This window comes from Anomaloglossus baeobatrachus, chromosome 4 (genome assembly GCF_048569485.1).
Source record: "Anomaloglossus baeobatrachus isolate aAnoBae1 chromosome 4, aAnoBae1.hap1, whole genome shotgun sequence".
In the NCBI taxonomy this organism is placed as follows: domain Eukaryota; kingdom Metazoa; phylum Chordata; class Amphibia; order Anura; family Aromobatidae; genus Anomaloglossus; species Anomaloglossus baeobatrachus.
Genome location: NC_134356.1, coordinates 7,759,319 through 7,776,101, shown reverse-complemented (window position 1 = coordinate 7,776,101; position 16,783 = coordinate 7,759,319). Strand labels below are relative to the sequence as shown.

At 45.5% G+C, this 16,783-nt stretch overlaps 1 protein-coding gene across 1 annotated transcript; it reads right to left on the bottom strand.

The window, feature by feature from the left end:
* Positions 1-2,029: 2,029 nt before the first annotated feature.
* Positions 2,030-16,158, bottom strand: LOC142300926 (neoverrucotoxin subunit alpha-like). The gene is made up of 2 exons (XM_075341937.1): positions 15,955-16,158; positions 2,030-3,554 (listed from the first exon to the last, which is right to left on the bottom strand). The coding sequence occupies exon 2, from the start codon at positions 3,426-3,428 to the stop codon at positions 2,484-2,486; it is 945 nt and encodes a 314-aa protein (XP_075198052.1). The 5' UTR covers positions 3,429-3,554; positions 15,955-16,158; the 3' UTR covers positions 2,030-2,483.
* Positions 16,159-16,783: the final 625 nt, after the last annotated feature.

Below are 16,783 nucleotides of genomic sequence, written 5' to 3'. Positions count from 1 at the left end.
GGCTGCAGACAGAATCTTATCATGTATCTCTATATACAGGGAGCTCCCTCTACTGGTGACTGCAGACAGGATCTTATCATGTATCTCTGTATACAGGGAGCTCCCCCTAGTGGTGGCTGCAGGCAGGATCTTATCATGTATCTCTGTATACAGGGAGCTCCCCCTAGTGGTGGCTGCAGACAGGATCTTATCATGTATCTCTGTATACAGGGAGCTCCCCCTAGTGGTGGCTGCAGACAGGATCTTATCATGTATCTCTGTATACAGGGAGCTCCCCCTAGTGGTGACTGCAGACAGGATCTTATCATGTATCTCTGTATACAGGGAGCTCCCCCTAGTGGTGGCTGCAGACAGGATCTTATCATGTATCTCTGTATACAGGGAGCTCCCCCTAGTGGTGACTGCAGACAGAATCTTATCATGTATCTCTCTATACAGGGAGCTCCCCCTAGTGGTGGCTGCAGACAGGATCTTATCATGTATCTCTATACAGGGAGCTCCCTCTAGTGGAGGCTGCAGACAGGATCCTATGTATCTCTGTATACAGGGAGCTCCCCCTAGTGGTGGCTGCAGACAGGATCTTATCATGTATCTCTGTATACAGGGAGCTCCCCCTAGTGGTGGCTGCAGACAGGATCTTATCATATATCTCTGTATACAGGGAGCTCCCCCTAGTGGTGGCTGCAGACAGGATCTTATCATGTATCTCTGTATACAGGGAGCTCCCCCTAGTGGTGGCTGCAGACAGGATCTTATCCTGTATCTCTGTATACAGGGAGCTCCCCCTAGTGGTGGCTGCAGACAGAATCTTATCCTGTATCTCTGTATACAGGGAGCTCCCCCTAGTGGTGACTGCAGACAGGATCTTATCATGTATCTCTGTATACAGGGAGCTCCCCCTAGTGGTGGCTGCAGACAGGATCTTATCATGTATCTCTGTATACAGGGAGCTCCCCCTAGTGGTGACTACAGACAGGATCTTATCATGTATCTCTGTATACAGGGAGCTCCCCCTAGTGGTGGCTGCAGACAGGAGCTTATCATGTATCTCTGTATACAGGGAGCTCCCCCTAGTGGTGGCTGCAGACAGGATCTTATCATGTATCTCTGTATACAGGGAGCTCCCCCTAGAGGTGACTGCAGGCAGGATCTTATCATGTATATCTGTATACAGGGAGCTCCCCTAGTGGTGGCTACAGACAGGATCTTATCATGTATCTCTGTATACAGGCAGCTCCCCCTAGTGGTGGCTGCAGACAGAATCTTATCATGTATCTCTGTATACAGGGAGCTCCCCCTAGTGGTGGCTGCAGGCAGGATCTTGGCCTGTTTCTCTATATACAGGGAGCTCCCCCTAGTGGTGGCTGCAGACAGGATCTTATCATGTATCTCTGTATACAGGGAGCTCCCCCTAGTGGTGACTGCAGACAGAATCTTATCATGTATTTCTGTATACAGGGAGCTCCCCCTAGTGGTGACTGCAGACAGGATCTTATCATGTATCTCTGTATACAGGGAGCTTCCCCTAGTGGTGGCTGCAGGCAGGATCTTATTATGTATCTCTGTATACAGGGAGCTCCCCGTAGTGGTGGCTGCAGACAGGCCCTTATCATGTATCTCTGTATACAGGGAGCTACCCCTAGTGGTGGCTGCAGACAGGATCTTATCATGTATCTCTGTATACAGGGAGCTCCCCCTAGTGGTGGCTGTAGACAGGATCTTATCATGTATCTCTGTATACAGGGAGCTCCCCCTAGTGGTGGCTGCAGACAGGATCTTATCATGTACCTCTGTATACAGGGAGCTCCCTCTAGTGGTGGCTGCAGACAGGATCTTATCATGTATGTCTGTATACAGGGAGCTCCCTCTAGTGGTGACTGCAGACAGGATCTTATTATGTATCTCTGTATACAGGGAGCTCCCCCTAGTGGTGGCTGCAGGCAGACCCTAGTTTGTGTATGTCTTGTTTTATCCCTTTCCTGTGTTGTGTAGATTATACAGAATATACTCAGGACACACTTGATATTGTAGGATTTCTATTCAACAGAACATTATATCCATATTTTTTATTGGACCTTCCGCGCCTTTTTACTTTTCCAATCTCCCATCAGTTCTTAGTATAGTCCAGTTGCTCCTCGTCTCCTCTCTGCGGTGGGATGTTATTATTATTATTATTTTTATTATTATTTATTATTATAGCGCCATTTATTCCATGGCGCTTTACAAGTGAAAGGGTATACGTACAACAATCATTAACAGTACATAACAGACTGGTATAGGAGGAGAGAGGACCCTGCCCGCGAGGACTCAGTCTACAGGGAATGGGTGATGGTACAATAGGTGAGGACAGAGCTGGTTGCGCAGTGGTCTACTGGACTGAGGGCTATTGTAGGTTGTAGGCTTGTTATTGATGTAATGACTAATATGAAGGTGTCTCTGAGTCGGGCACATTACTTGATGGTTCTCTCCATTATTCGCATCTTTCATTTCACCTCGTAGCTCCGGATCCGCACCCAGCAGCCGTTAGGACACCCTTTGTCCCAGACATAGATGGCGGCATGGAGTGGCTCAGTGAAATTGGCGTAGAAAGTGTGTAAGTGTATGACGCGGTCACTCAGTGCATAGAAGGAGAGCTGCCCATTGTCATAATCTAGATAGATCCCAAACCTCTGAGTGGAGATGTTGTCGGGTATCGGGGTGGTTGCCCTGTTATGTATGGCTGCATACTCCATGTTGTCGATCCACCGGCACAGAGCCCAAGATCGGTCATTGTTCCCTACAGACCCCTCCCAGCTTTTCCTAACCACACTGGCGTAGCTCATCCCCACCCTCCAGGCCCCCGTGTCGCTTGTGTCCACCTCCCAGTAACAATGCTTTGTAGAAACCCCTGTGTGGCTGAGCACCTGAGATTGACAGAACCGCTCCGCGAAGTTCGGACGCTTCAGGTCTCCGTGTGACCAGGCTGCAGTTTTCATGTCGTCAGATATGTAGACGTGGTTCTCAGCTGTGTTGATGTTCAGTGACAGGTCAGTAAATTCGTGCCTGTTGATTCTTATCAATATACCGGTGATCATCTTAGATAGCCAGGAGTGTAACATTGCAGTTATCAGACCCATGTCCACAGTCTGAACTGCACGGAGGCGCCTCTCTAGGCCTGCACCTGTACCACCATCAGATTCCATCTCCTGCAGTGCTGTCAGTGGTACATTAGATTTACGCAGCTCCTCCAGCTCCTGGATCAGATCAGAGACTGAGCTGGACATCCGCTCTTTGTATCTGGAGATCTCACTCTGGATTGTCTCCTGCAGGAGGTTGAGCTGACACCGGCTGTTACGGAACAGGTCTCTGATTCTTCCAATGATATCATCTGTCCCCCTCATGTTGTGCTGGACTCGATTCCTATTTTCTGAGTGATTGGAATCGGCCATAGGAGCTTATTGATCTTGATCAGACCAGTTAATGATGTACTACAGACTCCTCTCTACATTGGCCATCACCAGTGGATTGTTCATCTTCAGACCTTTAGAGGCTCATGCTCGGGTCCAGGATGTGTCCTGTGGGGATGACACATTAAATGACCAATTAATGAAATAGCAGACATAAGGGTTGGCCTCACTGTGGATCTCCATCATGGACAGAGGTGTTGGTATATGCAACAGTTGAGAACTTCATTGTTTGTGTGAAGGAGGACTTTATGCTGATCTAACAGTAGATGGTGATGTTGTGTAAAGTTTCCTTACTCACTGTATTGTAAAAAAGTATTTTGTACTTCCTGCTTGTTTCTCTTCCTAGTGCAGTGTTGTATGTCTGTGCATATATTTACCTTCTGTTCTGAGAAGTAAAAAGCTTGTTATTTCATGTAATCTGCTCTGGGAAGTTTCTTCTGCAACTGGGAAGCTAGAAGCTGTGCAACAGGTTATGGGCCCAGGATCCTAGGCACCAAAGATCCCAGGCACCTAAGTTCCTAGGCACCCTGGACACCAGAAAGCCCAGCAAGACCCTTGTGAATGCAGAAGAATTCTTCAGTACAATTCTCTCCAAACAAGTCAGACAAGTTAAAGATGCACAGAGCTAAAACTCACAGTACCTAAGCTGAACAATGAGAACTATCAGTTATGGAAGTTCAAAGTAGAGATGTTATTGCCTAAAGATGATTTATGGGAAGTAATTACTACAGCTAGACCCAATGATAATAATCAGACATGGGATATGAAAAATAGGCCAGCAACAGCTACTATCAGCCTATTAGTGGAAGATGCTCAATTAATCCACATAAGGAATGAGGATACAGCACAGGGAATGTGGGAGGCATTAAGAAAGCTACATGAAAGATCCAGCTTAAATCACAAGTTATTTCTGCTAAGAAAGCTTTACAGTATAAGACTGAGTGCAGACCATGACATGCAGGAGCATATATTCTCTGTGATGGAAGTGATATCACAGCTGAGATCAATTGGTGAAGATATTAAGGATAGTCACATAGCAGCAATATTATTGTGCAGTTTACCGGATTCATACACTGCTTTAACCCCTTCACCCCCGGCCACTAAAACACCCTAATGACCGGGCCATTTTTTGCAATTCTGACCAGTGTCACTTTGACAGGTTATAACTCTGGAACCCTTCAACGGATCCTGGCGATTCTGACATTGTTTTTTCGTGACATATTGTACTTCATGTCAGTGGTAAATTTAGGCCGATATTTTTTGCGTTTATTTGTGAAAATTTCGGAAATTTGGCCAAAATTTTGAAAATTTCGCAATTTTCAAACTTTGAAAATGTATGCCCATAAATCTGAGAGATATGTCACACAAAATAGTTACTAAATATAATTTCCCACTTGTCTACTTTACATCAGCGTAATTTTCAAAACAAAATTTTTTTTTTGTTAGAAGGGTCAAAGTTTATCAGCAATTTCTCATTTTTCCAACAAAATTTACAAAATATTTTTTTTAGGGACCACATCACATTTGAAGTGACTTTGAGAGGCCGAGGTGACAGAAAATAGCCAAAAGTGACCCCATTCTAAAATCTGCACCCCTCACTCAAAACACATCCAAGAAGTTTATTAACCCTTTAGATGCTTCACAGGAACTAAAGCAAAATTTTACTTTTTAACACAAAAATGTTACTTTAGCCATAACATTTTCATTTTCAAAAGGGACAAAAGAGAAAGTGCACCATACAATTTATTGTGCATTTTCTCCTGAGCACGCTGATACCCCATATGTGGTAAAAATCAATTGTTTGGGCGCACGACAGAGGTCGAAAGGGAAGGAGCACCATTTGAATTTTTGAACACAAAATTAGCTGGACTCATTAGCAGACGCCATGTCGGGTTTGAAGACCCCCTGAGGTGCCTAAACAATGGAGCTACCCCACAAGTCACCCCTTTTTGGAAACTAGAGCCCTCAAATAATTTTTCTAGATGTTTGGTGAGCACTTTGAACCTCTGGAGGCTTCACAGAAGTTTATAACGTTGAGCCGTGAAAAAAAAAAAAAAAAATTTTACCACAAAACTGTTGCTTCAACTAGGTAGCTTTTTTTCCACAAGGGTATCAGGAGAAAATGCACAATACATTTTATGGTGCATTTTTTCCAGAGTATGCAGATACCTCATATGTGGTGGAAATCAAATGTTTGGGCACACGGCAGGGCTCGGAAGGCAAGGAGCGCCATTTGAATTTTTGAGTGCAAAATTAGCTGCACTCATTAGCGGACGCCATGTCGGGTTTGAAGACCCCCTGAGGTACCTAAACAATGGAGCTACCCCACAAGTGACCTCATTTTGGAAGCTAGAGCCCTCAAATACTTTTTCGAGATGTTTGGTGAGCACTTTGAACACCTGGGGGCTTCACAGAAGTTTATAATGTTGAGCCGTAAAAAGAAAAAAAAAATTTTTTTACCACAAAACTTGCTTCAACTAGGTAGCTTTTTTTTTCACAAGGGTATCAGGAAAAAATGCACCATTAAATTTATAGTGCATTTTTTCCGGAGTACGACAATACCTCATATGTGGTGGAAAGTAATTGTTTGGGCGCATGGTGGGGCTCAGAAGAGAAGGAGCACCATTTGACAGCAAAATTGGTTGGAATAATTAGCTGACGTAATGTTGCATTTGGAGACCCCCTGAGGTGCCTAAACAATGGAGCTCCCCCTCAAATGACCCCATTTTGGAAACGAGACCCCTCAAGGAGTTTATCTAGATATTTAGTGAGCCCCAAGGGGCTCCACAGAAGTTCATAATGTTGAGCCATGAATACAATTTTATTTTTTTCACCACAAACCTGTTACTTGAACCAGGTAGCTTTTTTTCACAAGGGTATCAGGGAAAAAATGCACCATAAAACGTATTGTGCAACTTCTCCTGAGTACGCAGATACCTCACATGTGGTGGAAAGTAATTGTTTGGGCGCATGGTGGGGATCAGAAAAGAAGGAGCACCATTTGACAGCAAAATTGGTTGGAATCATTAGCAGACGCCATGTCACGTTTGGAGACCCCCTATGGTGCCTAAACAGTGGAGCTCCCCCACAAATAACCCCATTTTGGAACTAGACCCCTCAAGGAATTTATCTAGATGTTTGGTGAGCCCCTTCTACCCCCAGGGGCTCCACAGAAGTTTATAACGTTGAACCGTGAAAATTATTTTTTTTTTTTTTACCCCAAAATTTTTGCATCAATCAGGTAGCTTTTTTTTTTTTTTTACAACGGTATCAGGAAAAACTGCACCATAAAACGTATTGTGCAATTTTTCCTGAGTACGCACATACCTCATATGTGGTGGAAAGTAATTTTTTGGGCGCATGGCGGGGCTCACAAGAGAAGGAACGCCATTTGACTTTTCAAACGCACAGACGCGGTGAACTAATCGGCCGCTGCAGGACGCACGGTCGGATGAGATACAAAAAGCGTCGGAGATAGGGAAAAAAAAGTCCCGCCGAAAACTGACCATGGATGCAGATACGTTATGTGCATCCCTGACAAGCGCTCGGCGGGACGCACGGACGGATGCGATACTAAAAGCGTCGGGGATACGAGAAAAAAAAGTCCCTCCAAAAACGGATCACGGATGCAGATACGTTATCTGCATCCTTGATCAGCGCTCGGCGGGACGCACGGACGGATGAGGTGTAAAAATGGACAGGGGATACAGAAAGAAAAAAAAAAAAAGTTATACTCAAAGTACCCAGAGGATTAGCAGGAGGATCACTGACCAGAAGAACTGCAGGAGGAACAGAAGGCAAGTGAGATGGACGGCTTTACAGGAGCAGCAGGCAGGAAGTTGGACAGCTCTGCAGAATACCCAGGAAGGACCCAACGATGGAGGCAGATGTGATCGGGCCAGTGAAGACCTCGGACGACCCGGTGAAGACAGGTAAGAGGACGTCGGGGGAGAGCAGAGGGGGAGGGGGGGGAGCAGAGGGGGAGGGGGATACCGGAGAAGGAGCTGCAGAAGCAGAATAGAGATAATGGGGGAGGCAGTCAGATCGCGGGGGTAGCAGATCGGGATGTCGGGGGGGCAGATCGGGGCGTGGGGGGGGCAGATCGCAGGGGGGCACGGGCAGGGGCCATCACGGGAGCGCGCAGGGGGCATCGCGGGAGCGCGCACGGGCTGCAAGGTGAGCACAGTACTCACTGCAGCAGGAGCGGTGACCTTAGCGGCGGCGGCTGCAGCGGTGGCGTGGTACCACAAGTACCAGCCAGTGCACGCTGCAGACATGTTGGGGGAGGGCTCGCAGGCCAGCACAGGCCTGGGGAGGGCGGCCACCTGCAGATCAGACCGCCCCACTGCACACTGATTGGAGCGATTGCGCGTCATAGCACGATCGCTCCAATCAGTGCTGCAGGGGCTGGGGGCGGCATGTTAGCGCTCCGGCTATGATGTGGTGAAGCTGATTCAGCCCCTCATAGCCGGATCTCACAGTATCGCACTAATTCAGGCATTATTTTTGCCGAAATTAGTGCGAACGATGTGGTTGGCGGTTCAGATTTGAACAGCCAATCACATCGATCTTCGATGGGGGGTGAGGATGCCACCCCCCTGGGGTCAAGCAAAGGTCCCCTGCTGTAAGAAACAGCAGGGGACATCATTTGAAAGCCGTTGCTATGGCCACGGCAATCAAATGAACTTTAGGCAGTAAAATTACGTCCCTGGTCGTTAAGTCACGTTAAAATAGGACGTCATTTTACTGCCCGCGGTCGTGAAGGGATTAATAAATGCACTAGAGACAAGACCTAAAGCAGACATCACATTAGAGTTTGTGAAGACCAAACTCCTAGATGAATATCAAAGAAGGAAAGAGCAAACAAATGATTCTATCGAAAAAGATGGTGGAAATGCTCTTAAAGCTACAGAATCAAAGAGACCCTATAATAAAGAGAAAAGAGAATGTTTCAGATGTAAGAAAAAGGGACATATAAAGAAAGACTGTGCTATATGGAAAGCAGAACAACAGAAATTACACCATAAAGAGAATACACCGAAGGTGAAAAACACAATTTCTGACTCCTGTGTAAATAATTGGAATGGCACATTTAAAGTAACTGATAAGAAATCATCATCAGGTTGGTTTATCGACTCAGGAGCAACAAGTCATATGACAAGTAATGAAAGTTTCTTTACTGAACTTGATTTAAATAAGACGGAAGCCATTTATCTTGCAGATGGGAGCAAAGTAACTGGATGTGTTAAATGTTACAGGATTAGACGGAGGATTGTTATCTGTAACACATCTAACAGCTAAAGGACTTAAGGCCCTGTCACACACAAAGATAAATCTGCGGCAGATCTGTGGTTGCAGTGAAATTGTGGACAATCAGTGCCAGGTTTGTGGCTGTGTACAAATAGAACAATATGTCCATGATTTCACTGCAATCACAGATCTGTCAAAGATTTATCTGTGTATGTGACAGGGCCTTTACTGTAAAATTGAAAGATGATGAACGTACAATCCTAGCGGGAAATAAGATAATAACCAATGTCAAGGCAGATGAACAATTACATCATCTAGACACATTAAAGGAACAGATGAAGTTGTGTACACATGATCACAAGAATTGTATTCACATGTGGCATAGACGTCTAGGACACAGACATCCTGAAAGTATAATGGAGCTACAAAAGAAAGAAATGACATAAGACCTATTGATATCTGATTGCTCAATTACCGTAAGATGTGAATGCTGTATAAAATCTAAAGCTACAAGAATATCTATACCTAAAGAAAGTGAGATGAAAAGCACCAGACCACTTGATTTGGTGCATACTGACCTATGTAGACCAATGAAAGTGACTATATCAGGAGGCAATAGATATATAGTGACTTTTATAGATGACTACTCAAGATACACAGTCACATACCTGATCAAGAACAAAAGTGAAGTTTTCAATAAATTAGTAGAATACGTCACAAAATCGAATAACAAGTTTCAGAGGAAGCCAACTGTCATTAGAGGTGATAATGCAGGTGAATTCACAGGACACAAAATAGAAAACTACTTAAGACAAAAGGGTATAGAGCATCAAAAGACTGTTCCATACACACCTGAACAAAATGGTAGCAGAAAGGGAAAAACAGAACTCTGACTGAAATGGTAAGATGTATGCTAACGGATTACAAACTACCGGACAAATATTAGAGTGAAGCAGCAATGACAGCCACTTACCTACAAAACCGACTTTTTTCTAGAAAACTGAACAAAACCCCATATGAACTGTGGCAGGGTAAGAAACCAAGTGTGACTCATTTAAGAGTTTTTGGATGTAAAGTGTTTGTATTTATTCCAACAGAAAAACGTTCCAAACTTCAAAACAGATCCATAGAAGGAATATTTGTTGGATATAGTGAAAATTGCAAAGGATATAGAATCCTAGATCCCAAAACAGACAGAGTTAACGGTGAGTAACAGTGTGACATTCATTGAGGATCTAAATGAAGACACTATGATTTCACTAGAAACAAAAAAATAAGAAAAACTGCAGTGATATAACCGAAAGAACATCTGATGAAAAAGAAGTTAAAATTAATGAAAAACAGAATACTGAAAGTGAAGAGATACAACTACAAACAGACACAGAACCAAGACGTTCAATAAGAGAAAACAAAGGAAAACCACAAATACATCTTTCATGCAAGGCAAGTACAAGCAAAATCTATGAGCCTACCTCTTGGGAAGTCATATCTCGACTTCCTGAAGAAGAAGCTAATAAATGGATAAAAGTCACAGAAACTGAAATAAAATCCATGCATGACTCAAAGACATGGACACTGATAGAATTACCAGAAGGAAGAAAAGCTATAGGATGTAAATGGGTTTTTAAAGTAAAATACCAAACAGATGGCACAGCAGAACGATACCGAGCAAGACTCGTAGCTAAAGGTTATTCTCAAAAATATGGAGAAGACTATGATGAAACATTTGCTCCAGTTGTCAAACATACTACAATAAGAACTTTGTTTGCAGTTGCAGCAATGAAACAAATGGAGTTGAAGCATCTGGACGTAAAGACAGCATTTTTGAATGGACATTTAACAGAAGATATTTACATGGAAAAACCTCCAGGATTCAAGGATAAAAGTAACCCGAACATAGTTTGTAAACTACAGAAAAGTAGATACGGTTTAAAACAAGCTGCTAAAGCGTGAACTGATAAAATCACAGAAGTGCTCACAAATGAAAAATTTCAAAGAAGCAAAGCTGATCCTTGCCTATACACAAAAAGACTGATGGACAGATGGATCTATGTACTCATATATGTTGATGATATTGTAGTTTGTTTTGAAAAAGAAAGAGATAAAGAGGACATACTAAGAATTCTGAATCAACACTTCAAGATCAAAATCTTGGGAAATGTGAAACAGTACGTTGGAATACAGATAAAAAGAGAAGATGGAAGTTTCGTAATTAATCAAAATCACATGATTCAAGACATAATCGAAACATTTGGATTGAAGGATGCAAAAACAGTAAAGTCTCCAAAGGAAACCAGTTGTCGTAAAGAGATGAATAGCGAGCAAAATGTGTTACCAAATAATGAAGAGTACAGAACGGCAAAGGGAAAATGACTGTATCTAGCAGCTGTTACAAGGCCGGACATCGCAGCAGCAGTAGGAATTCTGAGTAGAAAAGTGTCAAACCCAAATAAAAAGGATTGGAATGCCGTGAAGAGAGTAATATGTTATTTGAAAGGAACTAGCAATGTTAATCTGAAACTACCTACAAGTGATAAATGCACTTTAACTGGATACATTGATGCAGACTGGGCTGGAGATCCAACTGACAGGAAACCTACCAGTGGCTATCTTTTCTTTCTCTCAGGCGGACCAATTAGTTGGACTAGTAAAAAGCAGTCTATAGTAACGCTGTCGTCAACAGAAGCAGAATATGTTGCAGCAGCACATGCGAGTCAAGAAGTCTATGGTTAAGGCAATTGCCAACAGACCTAGGACAACCACAGATGGAACCAACAAAAATAAATGAGGACAATCAAGGATGTCTTGTTCTTGCTCAGATGGAAAAGGTTAACCCAAGAACCAAGCACATTGATGTGAAGTATCATTTCTTGAGGGATCACCAGGAACAAGGAATCCTGAAATTAGAATATTGACCAACTGAAGATATGATAGCAGATATAACAAAGGCATTGAATGCTGAAAGACAATCGAGACTAATGAAGAAAGGAGGCATAACTGAATAAGTCCTTACTGTTAAGAAAGGGTGTTGGTATATGCAACAGATGAGGACTTCTTTGTGTGAAGGAGGACTTTATGCTGATCTAACAGTAGATGGCGATGTTGTGTAATGTTTCCTTACTCACTGTATTGTGAAAAAGTCTTTTGTACTTCCTGCTTGGTTTCTCTTCCTGGTACAGTGCGGTATGACTGTGCATATTTTATCTTATGTTCTGAGAAGTAAAAGGCTTGTTATCCCATGTAATCTTCACTGTGAACTTTCTTCTGCAACTGGGAAGCTAGAAGCTGTGCAACAAGAGGAAGGGACCCGCAACTGCTGTATCCTGTTTTTCAGACAATAATACACTTTTTAATAAGCAAAACTTTATAGTCTGGGGGCAGCGTCCTGTGATGGAAAAGAACACTGATTGTGTCCTCTCTGATTAGAGATCTGCCCTCCATCCATCCTCCTGCCGCACACTCATCTATGTGATCGGTGCAGAGCAGGAGAGGAAGTGGCTGGGACCTGAATGGACGGAGGCTGCAGGAGCCGAGCAGCTGAAGGACCTTCTCACTGTTTACCTCCAGGAACTTTCATGTTGTGTGACTGATCACAGAGAAGGTCCTAGAGTTAACTATGTGGAGGGTCCTTCAGTTGTTGCAGCCTCCAGTCAGATTCTGATAAAGGAACTGCAAAATGTGGTAATGTAAAGTATGTGTACATATGTGCATGCAGGAGAGCGGGGTGTCTATATGTTCGTGTAGCAGAGCTGTGTATGTGTCTATGTGCATGTAGTAGAGCTGTGTTTGTCACTATGTGCATGTAGCAGAGCAGTGTCTGTATTATACACACTACAGAATGACAATAACAATAGATTTCTTACCTCCGTATTCTACCCTAGTACATTACAATTGGTGGTAATGACCCCTTACTTTACCACCAGGGAAGTTTTAATTAATAGGAATTTGTTTTCTGCTGTCTAAACCTAGGGTGTGTCTTATGGTAAAGAGTCAGAAAAATGTGTGATCACAACTAATATAACAAATGGTTTCTACAAATTCTGTGCAAAATGACACTTATTACTGACTCCTGCAGTCTCAGATTATTCACCCCATCATGATCAATATGTTTGCTTATAGAACTTTCTGGCTGTTATAACCTGCTTCAGACCTGATGCATCGCCAGACACCAGCTTCTGGCAGCATTTTAGGGGTGCAATGGGCATCGTTGTGCTTCACTATATACATTACCAAGCCCCCACCGTGCTTTACTATATATATCAGCAAGCCCCCGCCGTGCTTCACAGTACATATCACCGACCTTCCACCGTGCTTCACTGTAGATATCTCCAAGCTTCCGCTGTAAATATCAATGAGCCCTCGCCATGCATCACTGTACACATCACCGACCTCTCAACGTGCTTCACTGTAGATATGACCAAGCCCCTGCCATGCTTCACTGTAGATATCACCGACCTCCTATTGTGCTTCACTGTAGATATCACCAAGCCCCCGCCGTGTTTCACTGTAGATTTCATAGAGCCCCCCCTATGCTTCACTGTACACATCACCGACCCCCGCCGTGAATCACAGTAGATATCACCAAGCTCTCGCCGTGCTTCACTGTAGATATCAAGGAGCCCCTGCCATGCTTCACTGTAGATATCACTGAGCCCCCCTCGTGCTTCACTGTAAATATCACTGAGCCCCCGTCGTGTTTTACTGTAGATATCACTGAGCCTCCACCATGCTTCACAGTAGATTTCACCTAGCCCCCACCATGCTTCACTGTAGACATCACCGAGCCCCCACCATGCTTCACCATAGACATCACCGAGCCCCCGCCATGATTCACTATAGACATCACCAATCCCCAACCGTGCTTCACTGTAGATATCACCGAGCCCCCGCCGTGCTTCACTGTAGATATCACCGAGCCTCCGCCGTGCTTCACTGTAGATATCACTGAGCCCCCGCCGTGCTTCTCTGTAGCTATCACTGAGCCCCCACCATGCTTCACTGTATGCAGGGTTTTCTTTTCAGCGTTTCCTTTCTCCTCCAGACATACCGCTAATCAATTTCAGATATGGAGGCCTTCAGTGTTTGTTATTCTTACTACTGTGCAACCCAATTTCTCAGTGCCGGCTGCCACCACATCTCAGGAACCTGGTCACAGCCGGTGACCACCTCTCCTGGCACATCCAGGTAGTGCAGCCGGTGCTCCTATGCTCCCCGCTGTATCTTGTAATCTACTTGTTTGTATAGTGATGTAAGGGGTGAATAATGCTGAGACTGCAGGAGTCACTAAAAGTTGCATTTGGTGATGAATTTGGAGAAACCTTTGGTTATATTAGTGGTGTTCAGATATATCATTGTTTCATTGATTTATTGTGTTCGGGATCTGGCACCGTGTGGACACAGTACAGCCGTATGTGGAGAGGATCTGGCACCGTGTGGACACAGTACAGCCGTATGTGGAGGGGATCTGGTACCATGTGGACACAGTATGGCCGTATGTGGAGAGGATCTGGTACCGTGTGGACACAGTACAGCCGTATGTGGAGAGGATCTGGCACCGTGTGGACACAGTACGGCCGTATGTGGAGAGGATCTGGCACCGTGTGGACACAGTACAGCCGTATGTGGAGGGGATATGGTACCGTGTGGGCACAGTACGGCCGTACGTAGAGGGAATCTGGTGGCGGGGATCTGGTACCGTGTGGACACAGTATGGCCGTATGTGGAGGGGATCTGGTACCGTGTGGACACAGTACGGCCGTATGTGGAGAGGATCTGGCACCGTGTGGGCACAGTACGGCCGTATGTGGTGAGGATCTGGTACCGTGTGGACACAGTACGGCCGAATGTGGAGGGGATCTGGTACCGTGTGGACACAGTACGGCCGTATGTGGAGCGGATCTGGTACCGTGTGGACACAGTACGGCCGTATGTGGAGAGGATCTGGCACCATGTGGACACAGTACGGCCATATGTGGAGGGGATCTGGTACCTGGGGGGAACAGTACGGCCGTATGTGGAGGGGATCTGGTACCGTGTGGACACAGTACGGCCGTATGTGGAGAGGATCTGGCACCGTGTGGACACAGTACGGCCATATGTGGAGGGGATCTGGTACCGTGTGGACACAGTACGGCCGTATGTGGAGAGGATCTGGCACCGTGTGGGCACAGTACGGCCGTATGTGGAGGGGATCTGGTACCGTGTGGACACAGTACGGCCGTATGTGGAGAGGATCTGGCACCGTGTGGGCACAGTACGGCCGTATGTGGTGAGGATCTGGTACCGTGTGGACACAGTACGGCCGAATGTGGAGGGGATCTGGTACCGTGTGGACACAGTACGGCCGTATGTGGAGCGGATCTGGTACCGTGTGGACACAGTACGGCCGTATGTGGAGAGGATCTGGCACCATGTGGACACAGTACGGCCATATGTGGAGGGGATCTGGTACCTGGGGGGAACAGTACGGCCGTATGTGGAGGGGATCTGGTACCGTGTGGACACAGTACGGCCGTATGTGGAGAGGATCTGGCACCGTGTGGACACAGTACGGCCATATGTGGAGGGGATCTGGTACCGTGTGGACACAGTACGGCCGTATGTGGAGAGGATCTGGCACCGTGTGGGCACAGTACGGCCGTATGTGGTGAGGATCTGGTACCGTGTGGACACAGTACGGCCGAATGTGGAGGGGATCTGGTACCGTGTGGACACAGTACGGCCGTATGTGGAGGGGATCTGGTACCGTGTGGACACAGTACGGCCGTATGTGGAGAGGATCTGGCACCATGTGGACACAGTACGGCCATATGTGGAGGGGATCTGGTACCTGGGGGGAACAGTACGGCCGTATGTGGAGGGGATCTGGTACCGTGTGGACACAGTACGGCCGTATGTGGAGAGGATCTGGCACCGTGTGGACACAGTACGGCCGTATGTGGAGGGGATCTGGTACCGTGTGGACACAGTACGGCCGTATGTGGAGGGGTTCTGGTACCTGGGGGGAACAGTACGGCCGTATGTGGAGGGGATCTGGTACCGTGTGGACACAGTATGGCCGTATGTGGAGGGGATCAGGCACAGTGTGGGCACTCTGCGGGCATGTATATGGAGGCACTCTCTGCAGACACTGTATATGGGGGTGCTCTCTGCAGACGCTGTATACGGTGGTGCTCTCTGGTATATACTGTATACAGAGACAATGTATAGAGAAGATAAATAATGTATTCTTGGCATTATAGCAGCAGTTTGCACTCACCGTTCCTGGATCGTCTGCGGTGGATCTTGGATGATCTCAGATGACAATCCTAGGGTGCAGGGAAGTCACTTTCATCGAGTGGAAAGGAATCTGCGTCTCTCACCGGTGAATATCATCCTTTATATCATATAAAGTGTCAGGAGAGAGTCTGCAGTGTGGAGGGAGAGGAGAGAACGTGCAGGAGATTTGTGTCACACCCGTGCGCGCCTCTACAGGTCTCAACAGGGAGTGACCGGCTCATGTGTTTTATACCCCCCTCCCCCACAGGTCTGCTCCCATCCAATCACAGAGAAGCAAAAAGCAGAAAACACTTGAAACAAGAAAACAAACTTATTGTAGATAATTATTCCTGCCGTCCCCAGAATCCAGAGAAGACTGACAGATGATTGTCCTAAACAACGCAACTTTAATATGTCTATTGAGGAGAAAAAAGAACTGAGAACTTTGAGGGAGAATCCATTGATAACAATCAAACCAGCCGATAAAGGTGGTGCGATCATTGTCATGGATACTTCTAAATATTAAGAGGAGATTAGAACTCAATTGTCAGACAGTCAGGTCTATGAGAAATTGTCCACTAACCCTACACAGAGATTTTTGAAAGAACTACAGCTCCTTGTCAATGACTCCTTTATTGATGGAGTAACTGACAGGAAACTGTCTGAATATCTTGTTGTTGATCATCCGATTGTTCCAATACTACATACACTTCCAAATATACACAAAGATCTTTACAACCCCCTGGGTGGACCAATTGTGTCAGGCCGGGGGTCACTCTCAAGTAGACCAGCTTTGTTCCTGAATCGTGTTTTGCATAAATATGCTATGG

Excerpts from the sequence above, each read along its gene's own strand:
- LOC142300926 (XM_075341937.1), bottom strand. The coding sequence starts at position 3,428 with ATGGCCGATTCCAATCACTCAGAAAATAGGAATCGAGTCCAGCACAAC.